The sequence below is a fragment of the Gracilinanus agilis genome, chromosome 5 (assembly GCF_016433145.1).
Source record: "Gracilinanus agilis isolate LMUSP501 chromosome 5, AgileGrace, whole genome shotgun sequence".
Lineage (NCBI taxonomy): Eukaryota > Metazoa > Chordata > Mammalia > Didelphimorphia > Didelphidae > Gracilinanus > Gracilinanus agilis.
This window is the reverse complement of record NC_058134.1, coordinates 225,291,679-225,315,580: the sequence shown is the minus strand read 5'-3', so window position 1 is coordinate 225,315,580 and position 23,902 is coordinate 225,291,679. Positions and strand designations below refer to the sequence as shown.

The 23,902-nt window shown below is 44.2% G+C and overlaps 1 protein-coding gene across 2 annotated transcripts in view; it reads left to right on the top strand.

Annotated features, from left to right (window-relative positions):
* The window catches only part of CHST11 (carbohydrate sulfotransferase 11), a 331,339-nt gene extending 309,380 nt beyond the window's left edge, over positions 1 to 21,959 (top strand). For both annotated transcript variants that reach the window (XM_044678411.1, XM_044678410.1), the window contains exon 3: positions 21,042 to 21,959. In XM_044678411.1, the coding sequence (XP_044534346.1) occupies positions 21,042 to 21,896 (855 nt within the window). In that variant the 3' untranslated portion in view covers positions 21,897 to 21,959. The remainder of the gene's footprint in view (positions 1 to 21,041) is intronic.
* The last annotated feature ends 1,943 nt before the right edge of the window (positions 21,960 to 23,902 follow it).

Below are 23,902 nucleotides of genomic sequence, written 5' to 3'. Positions count from 1 at the left end.
GCTACTATGTGTTTAAGGCTGGATTTAAATACAGGTCTGACTTCAAGCTCAGCACTTTATTTATCCAGTGTCCTCTCTAGCTAAGGAATAGTAAAATATTATGACCATGTTACACAGAAGAAAGCAAAAGTTCGATGGGTTGGCCAGTGTCATGAGGCTAACAAATGTCCCTTGACTGTTCACCCGGGGAGGAAGGACTGGTGGTGAATTAGAGGATTGGGATCATCTTTAAGATAAAGATAAAATGGACATTTGAGGCTCCCTCTCAACCCTATGCCCCAATCCCTGGAGAAGCAGCTGAGTCTTATAGTTCAGTGTTATTCCTAAAGATGAGCTACACTGATGGTGTGTCCTCACCAGAAGCAGTGGAGTTTGGACTTTGCCAACATCACCCAGGTAGTATGGCAGAGGCAAGATTTGAACCTAGGTCCTTGTGGGTCCAAATACACCATTCTTTTCACTACACCCTATTCTCTGCTGGGATTAAATAATCCTGGGCCATATATAGTTTTCCTTTTTCTTTCTAAGATTTTTTGGCTAGAGTTTCTTTCCACAAAAGGATTCATTATGTGATTGCCCAGGTAGAATCTACAGCAGATTGCTTACCATCTTGGGGAGATGGGGAGGGAGAAAAATTGAGTCTCAAATTTTTTTCCCCTCTACTGCTTTCTTCTTTTATCTTTTTATTTTTGTTAATTTTTAAATATTTTTCCATGCTTCCATGATTCATTTTCTTTCCCTCCTCACTCCCAGAGCTGACAAGCAATTCTACTGGATTGTACAAATGTGATCACTTGATACCTATTTCCATGGTATTCATTCAAAATTTTTTTAAAGAGCAAACGCCAGAGGCAGTGAGGCGACTCGGTGGATGGAGAGCCAGACCTGGAGTCCAAAACTGACCACAAACACTTCTTAGCTGCGTGACCTTGGGCAAGTCACTTATCTCCCACTGCCTTGCCCTTACCTCTCTTCTGCTTTGGAACTAATGCACAGTATTGATTCTAAGACCAAAGGTGAGGGTTTAAAAAATAAAATAATTTTAAAAAGCAAATGTTAGACACTGTTTTTACATGGAATTGGGGAAAAACAAATCCTTGCGCTCGCTGTCTCTCTGGGGATGTCGTTGGGGAAAGCTTTTTACCAGCCCTCTAGAAATGCCAGCGGCGGGGAGGAGCATCTTCTCCCTTTAGCCCCCTTATCGGCCCGCTCGTCTGTCTCCTAGACGCGAGACGCCTCCAAACGCGACGCAGGCTGGAAGCAAGGCGAGGCCTGTCCCCTGCCGGGCCGGAGTCTCTCACCTCCCCATTAGCCATCCAGCTGCTGCTCTCCGCTCGGCTAAGCCTGGCAGGGGCTCTGGGTCCCAGCTGTGGGCTGGCTCGCCAGCTGTTCCTCTGCTCTCCTCATTGAGGATGCAGACCAGAGACCCGGCCATCATTAAGAGCTAAGATGGAGCAGATGCTTCCCATCCAGCGCAAAGCAGCAGTCTGGCCTCCCGCTTTCCTGCCACCTTCTCGAGGCAGCCTTGAGCTGCTCTGCCTTACATTTGTGTCCTTCTCTATTTATCTCATGCTGAACAAATGGGCCCAGACAGGAGCTGTCACCCTCCTCACACCCCCCCCCAAAAAAAAGCTGACCTCCTCTGAGGAGACAGGAAGGCATCGAAGAGGTGGACCAACCAGCTCCCTGGGAAATAAGTTCAGATTCTGGGGATAACTATTTCCTGATCATTAAAACATCATAGCTCAGCCCAGAGAAAACCAGAGGCCAAGGGGCAGCTAGGTGGCTCAGTGAATAGAAAGCCAGGCCTGAGTCCTGGGTTCAAATCTGGCCTCAGACACTTCCTACCTGTGTGACCCTGGGCAAGTCCCTTAACCTCCATTGACTAGTCCTTACTGCTCTTCTGCCTTGGAACCAATATGCAGTATAAAATAAGGATCTAAAAAAAGAAACCCAAAGGTCACATGAGGACATTTTTAGAGATTTAATTAGCCTTCAATGAAGCTGAGCTATTAATGATTTTCTAGTGGTGAGAGGAGAAATTATGTTGGACTCTTTGCTGTTGAGGTTGAGGTTAAGAATGGATAGAGAAGGGGCAGCTGGATGGCTCAGTGGATTGAGAGCCAGGCCTAGAGACAGGAGGTCCTGGGTTCAAATCCAGCCTCAGACACTTCCTAGCTGTGTGACCCTGGGCAAGTCACTTGACCCCCATGGCCCACCCTTACCACTCTTCCACCAAGGCACCAATACACAGAAGTTAAGGGTTTGAAAAAATAAAAATAAATTAAAAAAGAAGAATGGATGGAGAAGGGGCAGCTGGGTAGCTCAGTGGATTGAGAGCCAGGCCTAGAGATGGGAGGTCCTGGGTTCAAATCTGACCTGAGATACATCCCAGCTGTGTGACCCTGGGCAAGTCCCTTAACCCCCATTGCTTAGCCCTTACCACTCTTCTGTCTTAGAACTGATACCCAGTATTGATTCTAAAGCAGAAGGTGAGGGTTTTATTAATAAATAAAAACAGACAGACAGACAGGTAGATAGACAGACACAGACAGACAGATAAATAAATAAATGAATGAATGAATAAATAAATGAACAGGTAAGCAAGTAAATCAATAAATAAACAAACAAGCAAACAAATAAATAAATGGATGGATGGATGGATGGATGGATGGATGGATGGATGGATGGAGAGGGGGCAACTGGGTTGCTCAGTAGACTGAGAGCCAGACCCAGAGACAGGAGATCTTGAGTTCAAATTTGATCTCAGACACTTTCTAGCTGTGTGACCCTGGACAAGTCACTTAAGCCCAATTGCCTAGCCCCGGCTGCTCTTCTATCTTTGAACTGCTACTAAGACAGAAGTTAAAAATTAAAAAATAAATAAATGAGGCAGTCCTTGCCTTGGAGGAGCTCACAGGGGGGGGGGGGGGGGGGGGGGAGGGGGAGACAACAAGCAAGCAAATGTGTGTGAACAAGCTGGGAGACGCAGGCAATAAGGGAGGAAGGCACTGGAATGGAGACGAGCCCTCATGGAGACGTGCCTCAGTTTTTGCAGGGTGACTAGAGGCATTTGGTGGTTTGGTCTTGATGGTGAGCAAGGCAGGATGGAGCGTCGTGAAGGAAGCAAATTGGGGAGTTTTGAAAAGAGACACCTGGTGTTAGCTTGGAATTCTGACAGCCCTGCTGCTGCTGCTGCTGCTGCTGCTGCTGCTGCTGCTGCTCACATCTCCCTTTCTGGGCGCCATCCTGAGACGCCACCAGCGACCCTCGGGATGGTCCAAAGCAAGGTCTCTCCCTGTGCCAGCAGTTCCGGAAGCAAATAGAAATAGAAACAGAGAAGGGACAGGGCTGGCTTCCAGGAGGGCTGGTGGGATGCAAGGCACCTGGCAAAAACGGACTGCCAAAAAGAGAGGAAAGACAGGGGGATGCTTGTTCCCTCCCAGGCAGCAGAGAAGGAAAAGGACTCTGGGGATTTAGCATTTCTGGACTGCTTTCAAAACAAGTTGAAATATATATTTTTTTAAAGAAACAGGTCCAGATAAGGGTTGGCATTTATCATAGAATAGCACATCACAAAAGAGCCAGGACGTTGAAAGTAGGACAGTTATTCTAAGATCAAATACAAATTCATCTGTTATTTAAAGCTCTTTACAACCTGTCCCTCTCCTGTCTTTACAAATGATGACTGTGTGACATTGGGTAAGTCTCTGGACTTCCCTGGGCTTCCGTTTTCTTGCTGCTAATGTCCCCCTCCAGCTTTAAATGTATGATCATTTGGAAAAAACTAACCATTATAATAGCTAACATATATATTTACATATATGTGACACTATGTGCCAGGCGAGGTGGCACAGTGGATAGAGCACTGATCCTGGAATCAGGAAGACTGACCGACTTCAGACCCTAACTGAATGATCCTGGGCGAGTCACTTAACCCTGTTGGCTATGTTTCCTCATCTATAAAATGAGATGGAAGTGGAAAACCACTGTAGTATCTTTGCCAAGAAAACCCCAAATGGGGTCAACCATGAATGAAACAACTAGACAAATACGCCAGGCACTTTAAAATATTATCTCTATTAATCCTTACAACAACTCTGGGAAGTAGGTCCTTTTATCTCCATTTTACAAATGAGGAAACTGAGGCAAACAGAAATTAAGTGACTTGGCCAGGGTCACACAGCTAGTAAGTGTCTGAGACTGGATTTTGACTTTGGTCTTTCTGACTCTGCATCCCACATTTTATGCACATTTAAACCCTCCTTGCCTTACTCAGTCACTTATTATTATATTAATATAATAATATTAGCATATTATTATATTATATTGCCTTACTCAGTTACTTGTGCTTTCAAGACCTTCATTTCTATACCTCTGAAAGGAGAGGGCTGAGCTCAGTTGTCTGACATTCCTTCCACATCTAAATCGATATTCTTATTATAATCCTAAGACATGCCTCAGTTTCCTCGTTTGTACAGTGATAAAGTTGGGCTAGCTCAGGTTCCTTCCAGCCCTCCATCTAGGATTGTCTCTGCTTGTCTCACCCAGTTTTTTGTGGTTACCGTGCCTCTGAGAAAGAGCCCCCCATGCTGGGACAATTCAAACCAGCTCCTTAGGGGCCATCAGAGTCTTGGGGCAGGGGCTCCCAGCCTGGTCCAACTGTTCCTACTTTTTTTTTTTTTTAAGTACCTCAATCTAGCTTGAGGAGCTGGACGTGACCTTGGGCGACAGCATCCAAGTCCTTCTCTGGCTAATTTCTCATGGCATTTCCATGGCTGTCTAGTGATAATTATGTGAGAAACCAGGATTCTGTAATTACGAGTCAGACGGTACTCATTGGGGCGCTCTCACATGGACTCATGCTCCTCACTCCCTCCACCCCTTCATACTAATCAAATCGACAATAGGAGCAGCGTTCTTCTTTGGACCCCTCTTTCTTTGCTCTCTTCCGTCTGCTCTTGGCTGACTGCCCATCTGCCACCTCTTCTGAAAACTTGGATGGGCTGGAAGAAGTCTTAGAGTTCATCTGGTCCAACCTCCACAGTAGACAGAGAAGGAAGACTGAGGCTCAGGGCAAGTCACTTAACCCTGTTGGCCTCAGTCTCCTCACCTATAAAATGAGCTGGAGAAGGAAATGGCAAATTGCTCCAGTATCTTTGCCTAGAAAATCCCAAATGGAGTCAGAATCAGAACAGCTACAATGACTAAACAGTAGATGAGTTGCTGATGTGCATTGGTAGAGAGAGTTTTCATACCAAGACTTTCAGGGAAAGTGGGGGGAGTACAATGGGTATCTCTTCTCTGCAAGCCCTTTCCTTCTCAGTGTTTCCTTGACAAAACCTATTACTCTTGGGAAAAATTCTTAGCAGTAGAATCCAAGATTTATATCCTACCTCTGGCTTTGGATGAGACACTAGACCTCAGTTTATCTGTCTGTAAAAGAAGAGGTTGCCTCTGAGGTGTCATCCAGTTCCAAATCGATGAATAAGTAACATTTATGGCACGTCATAAGGTCAGTCAAGTGACTGATAAATGTGATCTCGTTGGCGAGTGTGAGAGATCCAAGCCCCTTGTCCCCTCTCTTTCCTGGCATGCTTTCTTCCTCTCTCCCATTACCATCTCTCCCTTCCATTCCCCACTCCACCCCCCACCTCCCATCCCCCCGCCCCCAAAGACTCATGCTGGGTGAACAATGGAAAGTCCCGTCTCTGATTGAGTGAGGAGCTGAGTAACTCGGTTTCTGGGAGGAGAGCTGCTGCCCTGCTGGGGAGGAAAGAGGAGAGCTAAAGAAGGCCAGAGTGTGCTTTCCCTCCTGCAGACCATGACCAAGACCCAGAGGCAGCGGGAGAGCTGCAAAGAAAACCATCAGCCTTGGTTACCAAGGAACTGCGCCAGAGGCTCTGAATTAGACGTTGTTCAGAAATGTGGAACTTCAATCCATTAGCCAGGCTGCGCTGGGTACCTATTTCCTCTGATTTAAACAGTCACAGAATCTGAGCGTTGATAGAGCCTCAGCCGCCGGCTAGTCTAACCCGTACACTAAAGGAATGTCCACTCTAGCACAACCAACAAGTGGTCATCTCGGCTCTGATTGAAGACCTCCAAAGCCAAGGAACTCACCTCCCCTAGAGACAATCAAGCAACAGAAAAATGAGCAAGCACCTACCGTGTGCCAGACGGTAGTACAAAGGGATGATGCAAGTATAAAGTATGCTAAAGAGGTCCTGGATTCAAATTTGGAACTTTTTAGAAAGAATGCTATCCACAGCTAGAGAAAGAACTAAGGGAGTAGAAATCCAGAAGAAAACATGTGATTTCTCCCTTGTTTATATAAGTGTATGCTTTGGGGCTTGGGTTTTAAAAGATTATTCTATGATAAAAATGAATAATAAGGACTTTTGGGACATGAATCCACTATTTGACAAAAACTGCTGGGAAATCTGGAAAACAATATGGGAAAGATTAGGTTTAGATCAACATCTCACACCCTACAGCAAGATAAATTCAGAATGGACGAATGACTTGAATATAAAGAGGGAAACTATAAATAAGCTAAGTGAACACAAAATAGTATACCTGTCAGATCTCTGGGAAAGGAAAGATTTTAAAACGAAGCAAGAGTTAGAGAAAATTACAAAATGTAAATTAAATGGTTTTGATTATATCAAGCTAAAAAGCTTTTGAACAAACAAAAACAATGTAGTCAAAATCAGAAGGGAAACAACAAATTGGGAAGAAATCTTTATAACAAAAAACTCTGACAGGGGTCTAATTACTCAAATATACAAAGAGTTAAAACAATTGTATAAAAAATCAAGCCATTCCCCAATTGAAAAATGGGCAAGAGACATGAATAGGCAATTTTCAGGTAAAGATATCAAAAGTATCATTAAGCACAGGAGAAAGTGTTCTAAATCTCTAATAATTAGAGAAATGCAAATCAAAACAACTCTGAGGTATCACCTCACACCTAGCAGATTGGCTAAAATGAAAGAAGGGGAGAGTAATGAATGCTGGAGGGGATGTGGCAAAACTGGGACATTAATGCATTGCTGGTGGAGTTGTGAAATGATCCAACCATTCTGGCTGGCAATTTGGAACTATGCTCAAAGGGCTATAAAAGAATGCCTGCCCTTTGATCCAGCCATACCATTGCTGGGTTTGTACCCCAAAGAGATCATAGATAAAAAGACTTGTACGAAAATATTTATAGCTGCGCTTTTTGTAGTGGCAAAAAAACTGGAAAATGAAGGGATGTCCTTCGATTGGGGAATGGCTGAACAAATTGTGGTATATGCGGGTGATGGAATACTATTGTGCTAAAAGGAATAATAAACTGGAGGAATTCCATGCAAATTGGAGAGACCTCCAGGAAGTGATGCAGAGTGAAAGGAGCAGAGCCAGAAGAACATTGTACACAGAGACTGATATACTGTGGTAAAATAGAATGTAATGGACTTCTGTACCAGCAACAATGCAATGACACAAGACAGCTCTGAGGGATTTATGGTAAAGACGCTGCCCACATTCAGAGGAAGAACTGCAGGAGAGGAAACATAGAAGATAATCAATTGCTTGAATGCATGAGTTGAGGTGGACATGATCGGGGATGTGGACTCGAAACGACCACACAAATGCAACTAACAACAATGTGGAAATAGGCCCTGAACAAGGACACAAGTTACAACCAGTGGAAATGTGCGTCGGCCATGGGTGGGGGGAATGCGGGGGGTAAAGGGGAAAGTAGGGGTATGAAGCATGTAAACAGGTTAAAAATGAATATTAATAATTCTTAAAAATGGGAAAAAAATGAATAATAAGGAAATAGGTATCAAGCAATAACACATGTATAACCCAGTGGAATTGCTTGTCAGCTCCAGGAGGGGGGAGAAAAGAGGGGAGGGAGACAACAAGAATCATGGAACCATGAGGAAAAAAAAAGTTTTTAATGCAAATCTGGCCTCAGATACTTTCTAGCTGTGTGACCCTCGCTGGGCAAGTCACTTAATCCCGATCACCTAGCCCCTAGCTTAGAATCATACCGATTCTAAGATGAAGGGAAGGGTTTTTTCAAATAAATAACTGGGGTATGCTGAGCTGACTTCATTGCCTCCTCAATTCCCTCTCCACGGCTCCATGGGGAGCTGTCTCAGTGGAAGTATCATACACAGAAGCCAAGCTAGTCTCTGCACAGAGGTTTTAGTGTGTCCCACCCGAACACCTTGAGCTGCATGTCCTGAAGCCACCCCAAACTCATCTTCTCCAGAACAGGACTCACCTATCTCTTGAGACCCTCCTTTCTCCCAACCTTCCTTCTTTCCCAGCCCTTGATACAGGTAGAGACGATATCAGAAAAATGAGAGAATCTGAGGGGGGGGGGGCAATCAGCACTTCCTTTCTAGGTCTTGTGTTCTATATCTATAAAATGAGGAGATTGGGAAAGGATCAGATTATACTTGTCCTGTGTGGCCCTATTTATTCATTAGGCTTTTTTTTTTACTTTAAAACATTTATTTGAAGAAGAAAAAGGGTCATACAGAAGGATTCCGCTACCCTTTTCTCCCTTCAAATCATCAACTCCCAACAAACTTCCTAATTTGGAATTGCCATATTGATCTGTAAAGACTGTTTGCCCACGAAAGGTTAATGTACCTGAATTTACTTGGAATCTATTATGGGAGCTGGTTCTTCAGCACCTCTAGAGGGAACAAATGAGGTTGGTTAGATGATCTGAAAACATACAAAGTGAATTCATTTTACAAGTAAAAACTTCAGGCTCTCTATTCCTTTCTACTCCTCCCTGATGCTTTCTGGAAAATATCCTTCAGATAGTTTACTCTTGAATCAGCCTGTCGTTTTCTGATGACTCTTTGCCTCATGGAGCATTTCTAAGTGCCTGTGTCCCACACCCAGTGCTAGATGGAGGGAATGCCAAGGTTTAAGGAGAGAGGGGGAAAAAAGTCCCTGCCCTCAAGGAGTTTATATTGTTGAACTAGGAGCAATAGATAGAAAGACAGTTTGGTGGCAAGGAAAAGCTTCTTAACAATAGAAACTTTTCCAAAATGGCAGAGACACTCTCTGGGCACCACCTTCCCTCCCTGATTCCCCCCAGTGGAAGACTTTGTCTAGTATGGACATCTAGGTGGCACAGTGACTGCAGGAAGACTCAACTTTGTGAGTTCAAATCCAGCCTCAGACACTTAGTAGCTGCATGATCCTGGGCAAGTCACTTATCCCTGTTAGTCTCAGTTTCCTCATCCATAAAATGAGCTGGAGAAGGAATGGAAAACCACTCCAATATCTTTCCTCCATCCCCCCCCCAAAAAAAACAACAACCTAAATGAGTCACAGAGATTTGGACACAACTGAACAACTAGTATGATAGAAAGTTCTCGTTTTCAAGTTTGGTTGGACTAGTTGACTCATTGATGGTCATCTAGTTGAATTCTTTCATTTTATACATGGGGAAACTGAGGTGAAAGGAGATTTTTTTTTACCTACAAGGGCAAAGGTGGGAGAGCTAGGACTTGAGCTCAGACCTTCTGACTCCAAATCCTTCCCTCTTTTCGATATCTTTTGGAGATCCTTCTTACTCATGTGATTTTTAGTTCTGTGCCTGGGTAAACTCCAGATTCCCCCTTTTGCCTTCCCTCCTTTGTTTCTCATTTTGTCTAGGCTCCTGCCCCTCTCCCCACTCCATGGTATCCTTCTTATCATCATGAGTACCCGCTCTTGGGACTACCCCACCGCCCCATTTGTGAGCAGTATGGGGGTGGGTTTCCTTTGGGATTTCTTTCTGGAAAATGACCTTGCTCTTCCCTTTCCCCTCCAGTGATGGATCATTGCACTTAAGGGATTCCCAACAATTACATTAGCCTTCATCTACCTTTCATTGTCCTCCTTCCTGCTTGGGGAGGTGATGAATTGGAAAATCTATTCCTATTAGAGCAACTTGGCAAGTTCCTCTGGATTCTGACCTTATTCTCCATCGAGCCCTCTGTGCCCCAAATGAGATTAACCATTGGCTCCACGGGGCCATGCTGCAGAGATGGGGCCAAGCACCAGAGCCAGAGGAGCGGGTCGAATCCTCCTTCTAATGACTCACTGGCCGGGTGATGTTGGGCGAGTCATTTATCCTTCCCTAGTCTCTCTTTCCTCATTCTGTAAGGGGAGATTGGACAATGGCCAGTGCTGTTTATACTGTACCAAGCCGTAGTATGTCACAACTTTGTGGAACCTTAGTTTGCTCATCTATGAAATGAGGAGAATACTAGTGGTCCCTATCTCCCAGAGTTCTTGTGAGGTTCAAATAGAAGAAGCATTAGTAGAAGGGTGGAGAGAGCACTAGACCTGGAGTTGGAGGATCTGGGTTCAAATCTAGTCTCAGACCCTTCATAGCTTTGTGACCCTGGGCACTGCCTCAGTTTCCTCATCTGTAAAGTGGGATAATAATCCCTTGCTCCAAGAATTGTTGCAAAGATCAAATGAGATAATATTTATAGAGTACTTATCACAGGGCTTGGCACATAGTAGGCATCATATAAATGTTAGCCATTATTATTATTCTTAAAATAATTATTATTATTAGATACCATTACCAATGTGAGGAGGCAGGGAGATGAACTTCTCCCTGCCTCGTTACCTACTCCAAGGGTTGAAAGGATCTCAGAAGCCATTGGGTCCATCCCTTTCCTTTTGCCAGTGGGGAAACTGAGGCTCAGAGAGATGATAAGTGACTTGTCAAACTTCATGAAGGTCATCAGTGGCAGAATCAGGCTCTGCATCCCAATTTCTAATTTTAGTTGTTGCATCCAGGGCCAGCTTGGTTCCACCTCCAATGCAGGTGGCTTTGGATACAAGCAGGTTTCATCCCATAAGGGAAAGGAAGAAAATCAAGAGACCCAATTAAATCACGAAGGCCTTCCTCATCCCCCATACCCAACAAGCTCTTAGCAGTCCAGCCTTGCTTTTCATCATGATTTCTGTTTCCTGGCATTTCATCCGTGATGGGAAATGAAAGAGGAACCAGCCTGCTTCTTGTTAGTTTAAGACCCTCCATTGCATGTACCACAGAGGCTGTTTTTGGTTTAAAAAAAAAAACTGATTTTCTTTCAATCTTGGAAAAAACCAAACAACTAGTAAAGTTAAGGACTTTTTCAAACAGTCCCTAAATTTGGTACTCAAACTCATTTCCATTGCCTTTTAAAGAGGGCAAATTAAAAATAGATGTCTGAAGAAGCAAGGAAAAAAGGTGGGGAGTTGGGGCTTGTGACCAAGCAGAACCCCAGAGCCTGGAAGCCATGTTTGAGTTTTCCTAGAGCCAGCGCTTGTCAAACATAATTTCTATGTATGAGAGATCAAAGGAAGACAGGGGGGAGAAAGGATCCCAAAGTGTTTTGTCAGCAGATGGCAAACCTGTTATTGTAGGGGTAGCATGTTCTGTAATTAAGGAAATATGTGAATTGGAGAAAGATGCTAGATTATAGTTATTTCCTAATTTTGTAGAGTATTAATAATATCTGGGGGCTTAGAATGAAAAGGAAAGATAATGGAATGCACTGGGGGGGTAGGAGGTGGTCCAATGCTGGTAGGTTTCCTTTTAGGAGGTTTCTGGTGATTCTGAAAAGGTCCCAGAATCCTGGTCCCACAGAACCCTCAGGGATTTATATGCCCAACTCATTCACTCTGGCCCCAGCCAAAGTTCAGTCAATATTCAGTCATTTTTCAGTCGTGTCTGACTCTTCATGACCCTATTTGGGGTTTTCTTGGCAGAGACACTGGAGTGGTTTGTCATTTCCTTCTCCGGCTCATTTTACAGATGAGGAAACGAAGGCAAAGAGTGACTTGCCCAGGGTTACACAGTTAATGTCTGAGACTAAATTTGAATTCAAGAAAAGGAATCTTCCTGGCTCTAGGTCCCACACTTTATCCACTGCACCACCTTCTTTAAGAAGCCAGACCTCGAGCCAGTAAGGATGGTGTATTGCGGAAATAAACCTCTCTCGCAGGATCGTCTACTGCTCTCTCCATGCAAATGCAGAGCCTTAAACTAAGGCGAGATGGACATGACTTTATCCTAGGGTGCAAACATGGAAGACGTCCCCTCAGTGGCCTTCCAGCTCGTTCTTGCACCATCATATCTTCCTCCTACCATGAGCCAAACCAGCATTATCTTCCCTTTTGGGTCAGCCAGTAGTCTCCAAGATGGAGGCCACAGCTTAACCCAAGAAGGTGCCTTTAGTCCAACTCCAAGGCATTGCACGATCAACCATTCCCGTAGTAGGAAGATGGGTTGTGTCCCATCTCTCACTTCAACAGTCAATGATGGGGCTTGTCTCTAACGCCCACCCCAACTCTCAGTCCCTCATACACACTCCTCCACCCCGCTATCTCCCAGTGTCCCCCTTCTCTCTTTGTGACCCCTCAGGGCCATTAGAGCCTAAACTCACTGCTCTCCCCTGCCCGGGCTACCTGCACGCTCTCAGCCATCTCAATCCAGTGATCCAGCCATATCGTCCTTGATGCTTCCCTTTCCCCCCTTTCCCCATCAGCCGCCAAATCTCCTTTTTTCCAACTTCCCATCATCTCTCCGTGCCCCCTTTTCTCCACTCCCATAGCCCTCTCCCCTCTCCCCTCCTTCTTGCCTTGTCTTTCTTCCCTCCAATCTACTTGTCACCAATTGGTCTTTATTTTGTTCAACACTTCCCAAGGATGTTTTCCCAAAAAAACTTTATCATTACCTTTTTTTTTTTTTCCGATGCATGCAGAAACAACGTTTACCATCCGCTCTCTGATATGTTGCCATCCAAAGTCTTTTCTTCCCTCCCTCCCCTCTCCCGGGAGCAAGCGATAGGCTCCAGGTCCCGCCTGTGTTGTCCTACAAGATGTATCTCCATAGTGGTCCTGTTGTGACAGAAGATGCTTTCACAGGTACAAGGAAGCCCTCCTCCTTCTGGGATGTGGGCAGAGAGGGAGGAGCCGAGATGCGTCAATAAGTTCCATCCATAAAAGAAATAAAAACAAAACACTCAAGAAGTAAATAAAGGGAAAGATGAGGTTGTCCCACGCGCATTCAGCCTCCGTGGGCTCCTTTAATGGTGTGACCAGTCCATCGCCCGATCACTAAACTCCGGAGCCTCCACTCGCTTCCAAGACAAAAGCTCGCTTCATCTTTTTTGCATTTTGGGGTTTTATAAAGGACGTCACTCTTAGGGTCGCAGGACGAGGGGAGGATTTATAAATAAGTACTCCCCGGGCGGAAGGCGCCATTCCTTTTTTGACCGATAGGATCGCAGATTCTCCGAAGTTTAGGCAGCGGAAGACGTGGGTCGGTGTCTTCCAGAGAGCCGCCCTCCATTACGAGCCGGGACTTCAGGCAGAGCTGGCAGCCGTCCTCCCTCTCCGGGCCTCCGTAGCCTATTCTGTAAGTCGAGGGAGGATAGATGGAGAGCCTGGAGGGCGCTTCCCACTCTAAGCCTGCGGTTCTAGAATGTCTGTGTCTTATTTAGATTGAAAGGCGCTTGTGATTTCCGTGGCATAGACAGCTGGGGGTAAAGTGGATCTGAGGGGGCAGCTGGGTGGCTCAGTGGATGGAAAGCCAAGCCTAGAGACGGGAGGTCCTGGGTTCAATTCTATCCTCAGATAGTTCCTAGCTATGTGACCTCTTCAGGCCCTCAGATTCCTTTTTTATAAAATGGGTGAGATGTAGAATAATGATCCCTAAAGTCCCTCTTAGCCATAAATTCAAAGTAGTTCTCAGGTTCAAACCAAAGAATAAAAGGAAGGAAACAAGCATGAATTACGGACCCACTATGTTCCAGGCACTGGGCTGAACACTTTTCAAGTATGTCATCTCCTCCTTGCAACCACCCTAGGAGGTAAATGCTATTGTTATGCCCATTTTACAGTTGAGGAAACTGAGCCACAGAACAGGAAAACAGCTTGCCTGGGATCACACTGCTAGTAAGTATCTAAGGCTGGTTTTGAAGGCCCAACTATCTATCTACTCTGCCTCCTAGCACCCCCTAAAGAAAATAATGTGGCCATCTTCCATCTTCTGGCATTTTTCTATTCCTAACTCACGCGGTATTTATTCACCACTCATCCCAAGCACTTCCTNGGTTTTCCACAGTTGTGGCAGTTGAAAGAGGAAGCAGATTGGAGTGTCAGGAATAGTTTGTAGAGAAGACCAATAGAAAGAAGAGAGAGAGAGAGAGAGAGAGAGAGAGAGAGAGAGAGAGAGAGAGAGAGAGAGAGAGAGAGAGAGAGAGAGAGGGGAAAGAGATGGTGGAGGGGGTGAAGACACAGAGAGGGGATCAGAGTAGGGGAGGGCAGTATGTAGAATTTCCAGTGGTTATAACATCTGCCACGGAAAAATTTTAATGCTTCCAGCACTGATTCCCCTTCTTGAAATCTCGTTGCTATTATTACTTTGGAGCATCTTAAATTGTCTCAAGGGAAATCATGAAATCCTCTGATGATTCTTAAAACAAAATTAATTTCAATTCACTGTAGTTTACCCAATGCAAAAGTGTCACACAACATTCTTAGCACAGTTCCTGGCACGTAGTAGGTGCTGTATAAATGTTCATTCCCTTCCCTTGCCCTCGGTGGATGGGATGCAAATATTTAGTTGTGAAACTAAGACCAATGACTCTCGTCCAGAGGACAGTGTGCAACAGGATGTCACTAAATGCCAAATGGCATGCCACAAACTCCATGTCCAGTTGGACAGGAACATATAAACCTACTTTGTTCAAGACACAGTGCTGGGAGGTGGGGAGATAAAAGATTAAAAATTCACTTTTCTGCCTTGGAATCAATACTTAGTATCACTTCTAAGATAGAAAGAAAAGGTTTGGGGGTGGTTTTTGTTTGTTTTTTTAAACCCTTACCTTCTGTCTTAGATGCAATACAGTTTGTTGTCAAATAAAACCCACTTCCATATTGGTCATTGTTGAAAGAGCAAAGTCATACATAACCAAAACCCCAAATAAAAACTGGGAAATTGTCATTGTAATATTGATAAATTTAACAGAAAGCTTACAGTTGTCCTGGGAAAGGAGAGATGATAATGACAGATAAGGGAGCCTCCGTTTCCACCTCTGTAAAGAGGGAATGATCATGCCTGTAGGACTTCTCTAGAATTTTCAGGCATGTCACAGGAGATCGCAACATGCTGTCCAAATATTAGTGACTAGGAACGTTAATGCTGTATTATTAAGGCCTGGCATCGCCCCGTGGAGTTAAAATGCCAGTGGCCTCTCCCTCTGCAGGCCTCCAGTTCCCTCTTGCCCTCTCTGACCATCGTGTGCTTTTCTGGCTCATCCTCCGTGGCCGTATTTCATGACAAATGAGGCCCGGGACATAGACCAAACGAGGAAGCAGGACGAGGGCACGAAGGGCTCCTCCCTTGCATTTAGTCATCCGAGGATGATCCAACTGCCCAGATGGCCCGCTCTCAGCCGTCCCGCCCTTCTTTCTGGCCGCCTTTCTCCTGGGTCTGGAGGGCTTGGTCGAATGTCACCAGAAAGGCAAGAAACAAAGAGACGGGAAGGTCCCCAGGCTTGCCAGGGAGCAGGTTGGCTTTTAAGTCATTTTTACAGCATCTTAAACACTGTGGAAGCCACGGCTGGCCCGTGGATGTGGAAACTCTGACCAGGACAGATTTACCCCACCATGGCCAGGAGACGGTTCCATTTTTCCTGATTCATCTCTGTTCTGCAGATAAGGAAAGGGAGTCGGCATCGCTGCTGTGTGCCAGGGGCTGGATGTGAATCCCTCTCCTGGCTCTGACTGGGGTTAGCCCTTCCCTGAATTAAACTCTAATGAGGCTCACCCCTCATTTCTAACTTTTTGACTCAATAAAAAAGCCTCACCTCTAAAGAATGAGTTATTCCCCATTTTGAGCAGCGCCAAAATGAATGAGGCTTCGCTCTCTGGGAAGGGAATGGATGTCGCGAGTTGTTTACCAGCATTTCTGAGAAGAGCCCCGACAGAGTTCTGGCAGTTTTCTTCCCGCTGCAGTGTGGCCTTCAGGAGCTACCATTCTCCCTCCTAGTCCGGTGCCTGCTAGCCACAGGGCACATAGACACGACTCACTTGTAGCTCACTGGCTACAGTCAGGAAGACTCGGGTTCAAATCCCACCTCTTACACTCATTTGTAAATTTGAACCTTCCTTACGGGAAATAACTATCTCAAGTTTGTTCTATGGTCATGTATAGAGGATGCTTTGCAAATGTTCAAGTACTCTCTCCTGATGTCTGGGATTTGAGCTCTTGGCATACAATTGGTACATAATCAATGCTTGTGGTATTGCCGTTGAGTCGGAAACAAGGCGCCTCAGGGAGAGGCTGATTCAGTGTTGTCTCTGTATTCCCAGCACTTAGCACAATGCCTTGGAAATTTGGAAACTTAATGGGTTTGGGAAATTTCCAGCATGGAGATTCTCTCTGCTGATAGAGTGTATCTATCCTAGGTCAGGAAAGATGAAGGGTCTTGTTCAGGACAACACAACCAATGGGAACCCAAGTGTTCATGACTCCAGAGCCCACTTTTTGAGGAAATTGAGGCTAAGAAAGATTAAACGACTTGGAGAGAGGTAGAGAGAGGGAAAGAGGGATCTATATATCAAGGCCAAGATTCCCATCAAGGACCTTTCTGAATCTGAGATGTGTGATTTCCTCCACACCACTTAAGATTTTCCAGTATGGATTTCCTCTTCCCTCCCCACATTGCTCATGTCCTCTAAGACTTTCATTGGCTCCCCATTTTAAAACAAAATCTAAATTTCTGCCTTTAGCTTCAGACTTTCCACTCTTCAGGACCTCAGTAGCCTTATTTCTTCCCTTTCTGCTACAGGGTAAAATCTAAATTAGACAACTCTCCCTTCCCTCTTTATCCTTTTTTTTTTTTAATTTTAATTTTGAATATTTTCCCCTAGTTACATGTTTCATGTTCTTTCCCTCCCCCCAAGCCTCCCCAACCCCCCTTAACCAATGTGCAACTCCACTGGGTTTTACATGTATCATTGATCAAGACCTAATTCCATATTATTGATAGTTGGACTGGAGTTATCGTTTAGTGTCTACATCCCAATGATATCCCCATCAGCCCATGTTTTCAAGCAGTTGTTTTTCTTCTGTGTTTCTCCTCCCACAGTTCTTCCTCTGAATGTGGATAGTTTTCTTTCTCATAAGTCCCTCAGCCTTGCTCTGGATCCTTGCATTGCTGCTAGTAGAGAAGTCCGTTATGTTCGGTTGTACCACAGAGTATCCATCTCTGTGTATGAGGTTCTTCTGGATCTGCTCCTTTCATTCTGCATCAATCCCTCTTTATCTTAACATTTCCTATTTCTGGGTCTCTTGGCATGCCTGGAATGATTGCCCTCCCAAACCTAATAATAATAAATAACACATAGCATTTACGGATCACATTATGGTTTGCAAAACACTTGCCAAATATCTCCTCTTATTCTCCCAACAAGCCTGGGAGGTAGGTATTACAAATCAACCTTATTTCACAGATGTGGAAACTAAGTCTCAGAGAAGTTAAGGGTCACACAACTAATGTCTGAGGAAGATTTGAACTCAGGTCTTCCTGACCCTCTCTATTGTGGCACCGGATCTCTTTCCCTTTCCCTGAAGTTCCTCCCTTCAAACTCCAACTCAGATTCCCCCTCTTTCATTCAATTCAATAAGCAAATATTAAACACCTACTATATGCCAGACATTGCCCTAGCCACCAGTAATACAGAGATAGGAGTGGCACAGTCCTTGCCCTGAAGGAACTTATACTTGATTCCCTGAAACTTTTCTTGCCCCTCCTTCCTTCCTCCTATTTTCTCTTCATCTCTTCCCTTGATGTTTCCTCTTCTCATCCTGGTAACCCAGTTCATCTATTTTCCTGCCCTTCTCTGAATATAGTATAAGCCCCCCCAAGAGCAGGACCAGCCTCATGCCTTTGCACACAAGGGAAAGCATTAGCAGAGGAAATTGAATTGAAAATCAAAGGCAGTCTAGGACCAGGGAAGATTATATGCTTTTTGCTCCAACATGGGCCAGTCTTTGAAAAGCCAAGAAGAGTTTCTGGTAAGCATCCCCTTCACTCTCCAGAAATGGAATGTGACTGATTATACCCTTTGGGGAAGCCATCACAGCTGGCTGCAGGCTTAGTCTCACCTGTGAAGCCAGAGAGAAGAGATGATTGGAAACATATGGCGGATTGAGCGAGTGCCAATTGGGCTCAGGCTCGTGTTTTTCAAACTCTACAGACTCTGGATCAAGTTGAGTGAGGCTGTGATCATATCATTTCCTCCTCTTCAGATATCTGTGGTGGATCCCACCAGCCTTTCCTGTTTTATTTATATATATTGTTACTTCCTTTTTGGAACTCTCCTTTCCAATCAAACCAGTCTGCTCACTGGACCTTTTCATAAATGGTCCTTCTTCACCTCTGCTACATAAAATTTCCTGGCTCTCTTTAAAATAGCACCTTTTCCAAGTCTCCCAGTTACTCTCACTATCTTCCTTCCAAAATTATTTTGTAGATAACATTTTTTTAAACCTTAGCTTCTACCTTAAAATCAACACTGTGTATTCATTCCAAGGTAGAAGAGTAGTAAGGGCTAGGCAATGGGGGTGAAGTGACTTGCCCAGGGTCACGCAGAAGATAACATTTTAAAGATAATTTGTTGATGGCTGTTTTGTCTCTGTAGAATAAAAACTTCTTAAGAGTAGGAATGTGGTTCATTATTTTGCCTAGTGATCCCCAGCACAGTGCCTGGCATTAAAGATAAAGAGATGGGGAAATGGATCTGTAGATTCAGTGGCATTTCAAAAGGAAACGGCCCTCACCAATACAGACAGGCACTTTCTTTCTAATCTAGAATCTTAGAGAGTTGTTTTAGAACAGTAAGATGTATCAGAAGCAGAACCTAAGACTTCCTGGCTCCAAATCTATCTCTCTGTCCTCTGAGCCTTAGTGCATGCTTCTTGCCATTTGTGCTTGAGAAAGGAAATCCAATTTTTAATTTACTGGATACAGTGCTAGGTCCTGAGGCATAAGTAAGAATAAGACCATCCCTGACCTTAATGAGTTTACATTCAACTGGTGGAAGATAGTGTGTGTGTGTCTGTCTCTATACAGGTATCTCTCCTACAACAACGACTTTCCCCATCATTATTTTGATATTAGCATGAGAAATTAATTGGGAAATTTTTTAGAATTTTGTGGAAGCTTCAAATGATACTTGAAGGCCAGTAAACAACACAGAAAAAGTTTAGATAATCAGAAATGCATTAAATATGTGTGTAGTATTGTATAATAGCAACATATTTTATCTTTTAATGCCATAAATATATACAGTTTCTTTTGCCTTTACACACCACATAAAAGAAAAAGAAAAAATTCAAACTTCTCTGGTATAAAGTGAGGGCCCAAAAATTTCACATGGATTTTCCAGATCGTGATGATGATGTGCCCCAAACCCTGTAATATGGAAGGAATACCTGATTTCACCCACACAAATATGTACACACACACGCGCACACACACACACACACACACACACACACACACATATTTGTTGTTTAGTTGTTTCAGGCATGTCTGACTCTTCGGGATTCCATTTGGGGTTTTCTTGGCAAAGATACAGGAGTGGTATGCCATTTCCTTCTCTAGCTCATTTTACAAATGAGGAAACTGAGGCAGAGTGAAGTGACCCTGGGCAAGTTACATAGCTAGGAAGTGTCTGAGTCCACTCTGGAATTCAGGTCTTCCTGATGTGTGTTTGTATATTCTATGAACTATGATCCACTGAATATTTTTTCTCTAACTTCCAAATATATACAAGGTAAATACAATCCAGTTTCAAGGCAGGAGAGATACAGACAGTTTCAGGACATCAGGAAAGACCTCGTGAAGGAAGTGGCGCTTGAGATGAGCCTTGAGTGGAGTCAGGGACCCGAGAGGTGGCATTGAGTAGGAAGGGCATGCATACATAGTGGCCATTGAAGACAGCCTGTACATACACACAGAGCTAAGAGATGTGATATCATGTTTGGGGAGCAGCAAGGAGAATGAGCAGACTGAAATGTAGAGTGCAGGAGGGTTAATCATGAAATAAATCTGTTAAGATGAGTTGGAACCAGACTGCGAAGGGCTGCCAAAACAGAGGAATTTATATTGTATCCCAGAGGCATTAGGGAGTCACTGAAACATCAGTTTGATTTGTTGATGATTGTTAAAGAATATACTTATAATTAATAAGATCAAAGTTGGCCATCAAAACCATGATTAGTCATAATTTAAAAGAAAATACTATGTTTTGTTTTTTGAGAATATCGGTTTGGGAACTACATGCAGAACGGATGGAATAAAATAAAGCTTGGAGGCAGAGACTCCCAGCAGGATGTTGTTATAATAGTCCAGGAAATCCAAAGATAGCTCTCTTTGTGGGATAATGTAAAAACTAAGATTAATATATAATAACTTTAAATGTTATATTTTAAGAGATTTATTGGTAATCACTAGAAGTAAAGGAATAAAAAGGTATTTATCTAACAAAATAAAAACATGTACTCATACTTAATCAACCTGTTCTGTGTTCACAGCTGCCCTCATTCTAAGAGAAGAGAGCTAGCCCCAGAAATTCACCAAATTTATCTCCTGTCTACATCAGTATGTAATGACAGGAAGTCAGTAGGCTCCTGGGTAATGTAGTTTAAAGGTATAAAATTTCCAATTACACAGTAACAAGATGGCGGCCTCCTTGTTCTAGAAAGGAGTACTGCAGACCCCTTTTCCAAAGTTGATTGGAAAAGTTGTCATTGTAGTTGTCTAATTGTAAAGTTGAGGGTGGGTAGTGGAGGGAGCCATTGGAGTGGAGGGAAGCAGAGATTGATGTGGAGGAATTTGAATGGGAGGATGAGAAGGAAAACTGGATTCAATTAGTCCTAGATGGTGAGCATTCTGCTAAATGACAATGCCTTATCATGAATATACTGAATTTAAATTCTCCTTTTGTTTTCTGCCTAGTTGGAGCTCTCCAACACGGCCATCCTGCACCAGATGAGGCGGGATCAAGTCACGGACACGTGCCGGGCCACCAGCGTGACCAGCAGGAAAAGGCGCGTCCTCACCCCCAGTGACCTCAAGCACTTGGTGGTCGACGAGGACCATGAGCTGATCTATTGCTACGTGCCCAAAGTTGCTTGTACAAACTGGAAGAGGGTCATGATGGTCCTGACGGGGAGGGGGAAATACAGCGACCCCATGGAGATCCCCGCCAACGAAGCCCACGTCTCGGGCAACCTGAAGACCCTCAACCAATACAGCATTCCAGAAATCAACCACCGCTTGAAAAACTACATGAAATTCCTGTTTGTCCGCGAGCCCTTCGAAAGGCTGGTCTCCGCCTACAGGAACAAATTCACCCAGAAGTACAACACCTCCTTTCACAAGCGCTACGGGACCAAGATCGTCAAGCGCCAAAGGAAGAACGCCACCCAGGAGGCGCTGAGGAAGGGCGACGACGTGAAGTTCGAGGAGTTTGTGGCGTACCTCATCGATCCGCTCACCCAGAGGGAGGAGCCTTTCAATGAACACTGGCAGACGGTGTACTCCCTCTGCCACCCCTGCCACATCCATTACGACCTCATCGGCAAGTACGAGACCCTCGAAGACGACTCCAATTACGTCCTGCAGCTGGCGGGAGTCGGCAGCTACCTGAAGTTCCCCACCTATGCAAAGTCTACGAAAACTACTGACGAGATGACCACAGAGTTCTTTCAGAACATCAGCATGGAACATCAAACGCAGCTCTATGACGTCTACAAACTGGATTTTTTAATGTTCAATTACTCAGTGCCAAGCTACCTGAAACTGGAATGAAGAAGGAGAAGAGAGAGAATCATGCCTGTTTTTATTTAAGATTTTTATTTGTCAAGATAAATATATGGATATTGGGTTATTTTGTAAATTAATATTTCTTTGGGGATAGTGCTGCGAGCAGCACGGTCTGAATTATTTAAAATTCCTCCTATAGGGAAGGACGGCTCTCTTTGCGGGATAACAAGATGGCGGCGTCCTTGTTCTAGAAACGAGTACTGCAAACACTGTTTTCAAAGGTCTAATTGTGTCCTGGTGAATTTCATTTCCTCGTGCATTCCATAAATTCTAATTTGTGTTATTTATAGTTATTTAAACCCGCTCTCTGGATAGATTTCACGTTAGAGGCAGCAGAATCTTCGTGTTTTGACAAAAGACGTCTGTTCTTTCCAGTTCCTTTGATCCTAAGGGCTCCGCTCTGGGCACTAAACTTTCTCAGTACTAACCATTAGCAGAGTCAATACGTACCAGCCATGATGACTTTTATTGGTAACACAACTTTGCAAATTTTAGTAGAAATTAAAATGTTATTAGCGTACTCCAGAAAGAGGCAATTACCCTCTCGGCTCTGCAAAGGACAGCTTCAGTACCAACTTTAATCAGCTTGGAGGTCCCTTGGCTTGAATGGAATGTGAATGCTATTTGGGACCCAAGGAGAGGAGAGGGTGGTCGGTGGCGGCATCTCCCCTGGGCATAGCAGGCTAGGATAGAAGCTGAGTTGACATTTAAGCCCTGGAAGAGACTGACCTCTTACGGGTAGCTCGGTGTGAATCAGTGGGATAAATCGCCCCTTTTTGTAAAAGGTTAAGGCATAGTCCAAATCGCCCACGTCTCCACAAAGGAGACCACAAAACATTCCAGAATCTCAACTTCGTGGCCCATTTTCTTCCAGGGCCCAAGAACTTCCTGCTTCTTATTGGCATACTCCTAATTTTCACCAGTTCACATGACATTTGAGTAATGTGTAAGACACGTCCTTTTCCATATCCAGGAGGCGATTGATTTTGGTCGCCAATGTTGATTATCCTGTATATAATAATATACTAAGAGTTTGGGGTTGGTTGTGGGTTTGGTGCATTTTTTTTCTGTTGTTCTGTTTTGAGAGAGTATATAGTCGAGGGATGAGAAATTGTTCTAATTAAAAAAAGGTTAATTTATTCACAGAAACTATTAAAAAATGTATTATAAAACTCCCAGCCAGCTCAGTGAACAGGAGTAGCAACATCTCAAAACGTTGGACTTATTTTTATTTAATGTTGAGTGAGCTATCCACCTGAGGTGGAAGTTAAAATGCTATTTATAAAACCTTATGGATCTTCTCCCAACCTTTCAGCTCCTGGAGAGATGGCCCAGTTAAGTACATACTCAAGAAAGAGAAGCAGCAAAGGAAACAGGGATGGGAGAGAGCAGGAGCGAGAGTATATTTACCAGGCATGGTAGCCTTGAGCCATAAGCTGATTAAATAGACTGACCTCTGTTCTAGGATCAATCAGCATTTCTTTAGCATCTTTTTAGTGGGAGGCACTGGGCAGAGAAAGATAAAAGTGAAAAGCGGTCTTTCACCTCAAGGAGTTTAGATTCTACTGAATAAATAAAGGGGAACAAATGCTTCCCAGCTTCTCATGTCCCCACAACATAGCCTCGATGGTCAGCCAAGACTGGAGAATCAGAAAATCTCTCCGTGAATTGAGAGGCAAAATGTCTCCAATTTTTTTGAGGGGAGGGGAACAAAAATGATCATTATTTTTAGTATCGTTTCCATCTAGGTCCCCTACAATTTAAGTGAATTTCAAATTTTACAAAGTGCAATGACCCCAGAGACTCACTACCTCTACATAAAACCATTTCCCCTCATCCTAAAATGGATGGAACTTATGACAGCATCAGGATAATGGGGAAATAGCCAGAGGACAGGGCTGGGTGCCACGCAGGAGGCTATCCATGGGGTGTCCAGGAGTAAGCTTTTGTGGATGTCCCCGTGGCTTGACTGCCCACCCAGGTCTTATTTG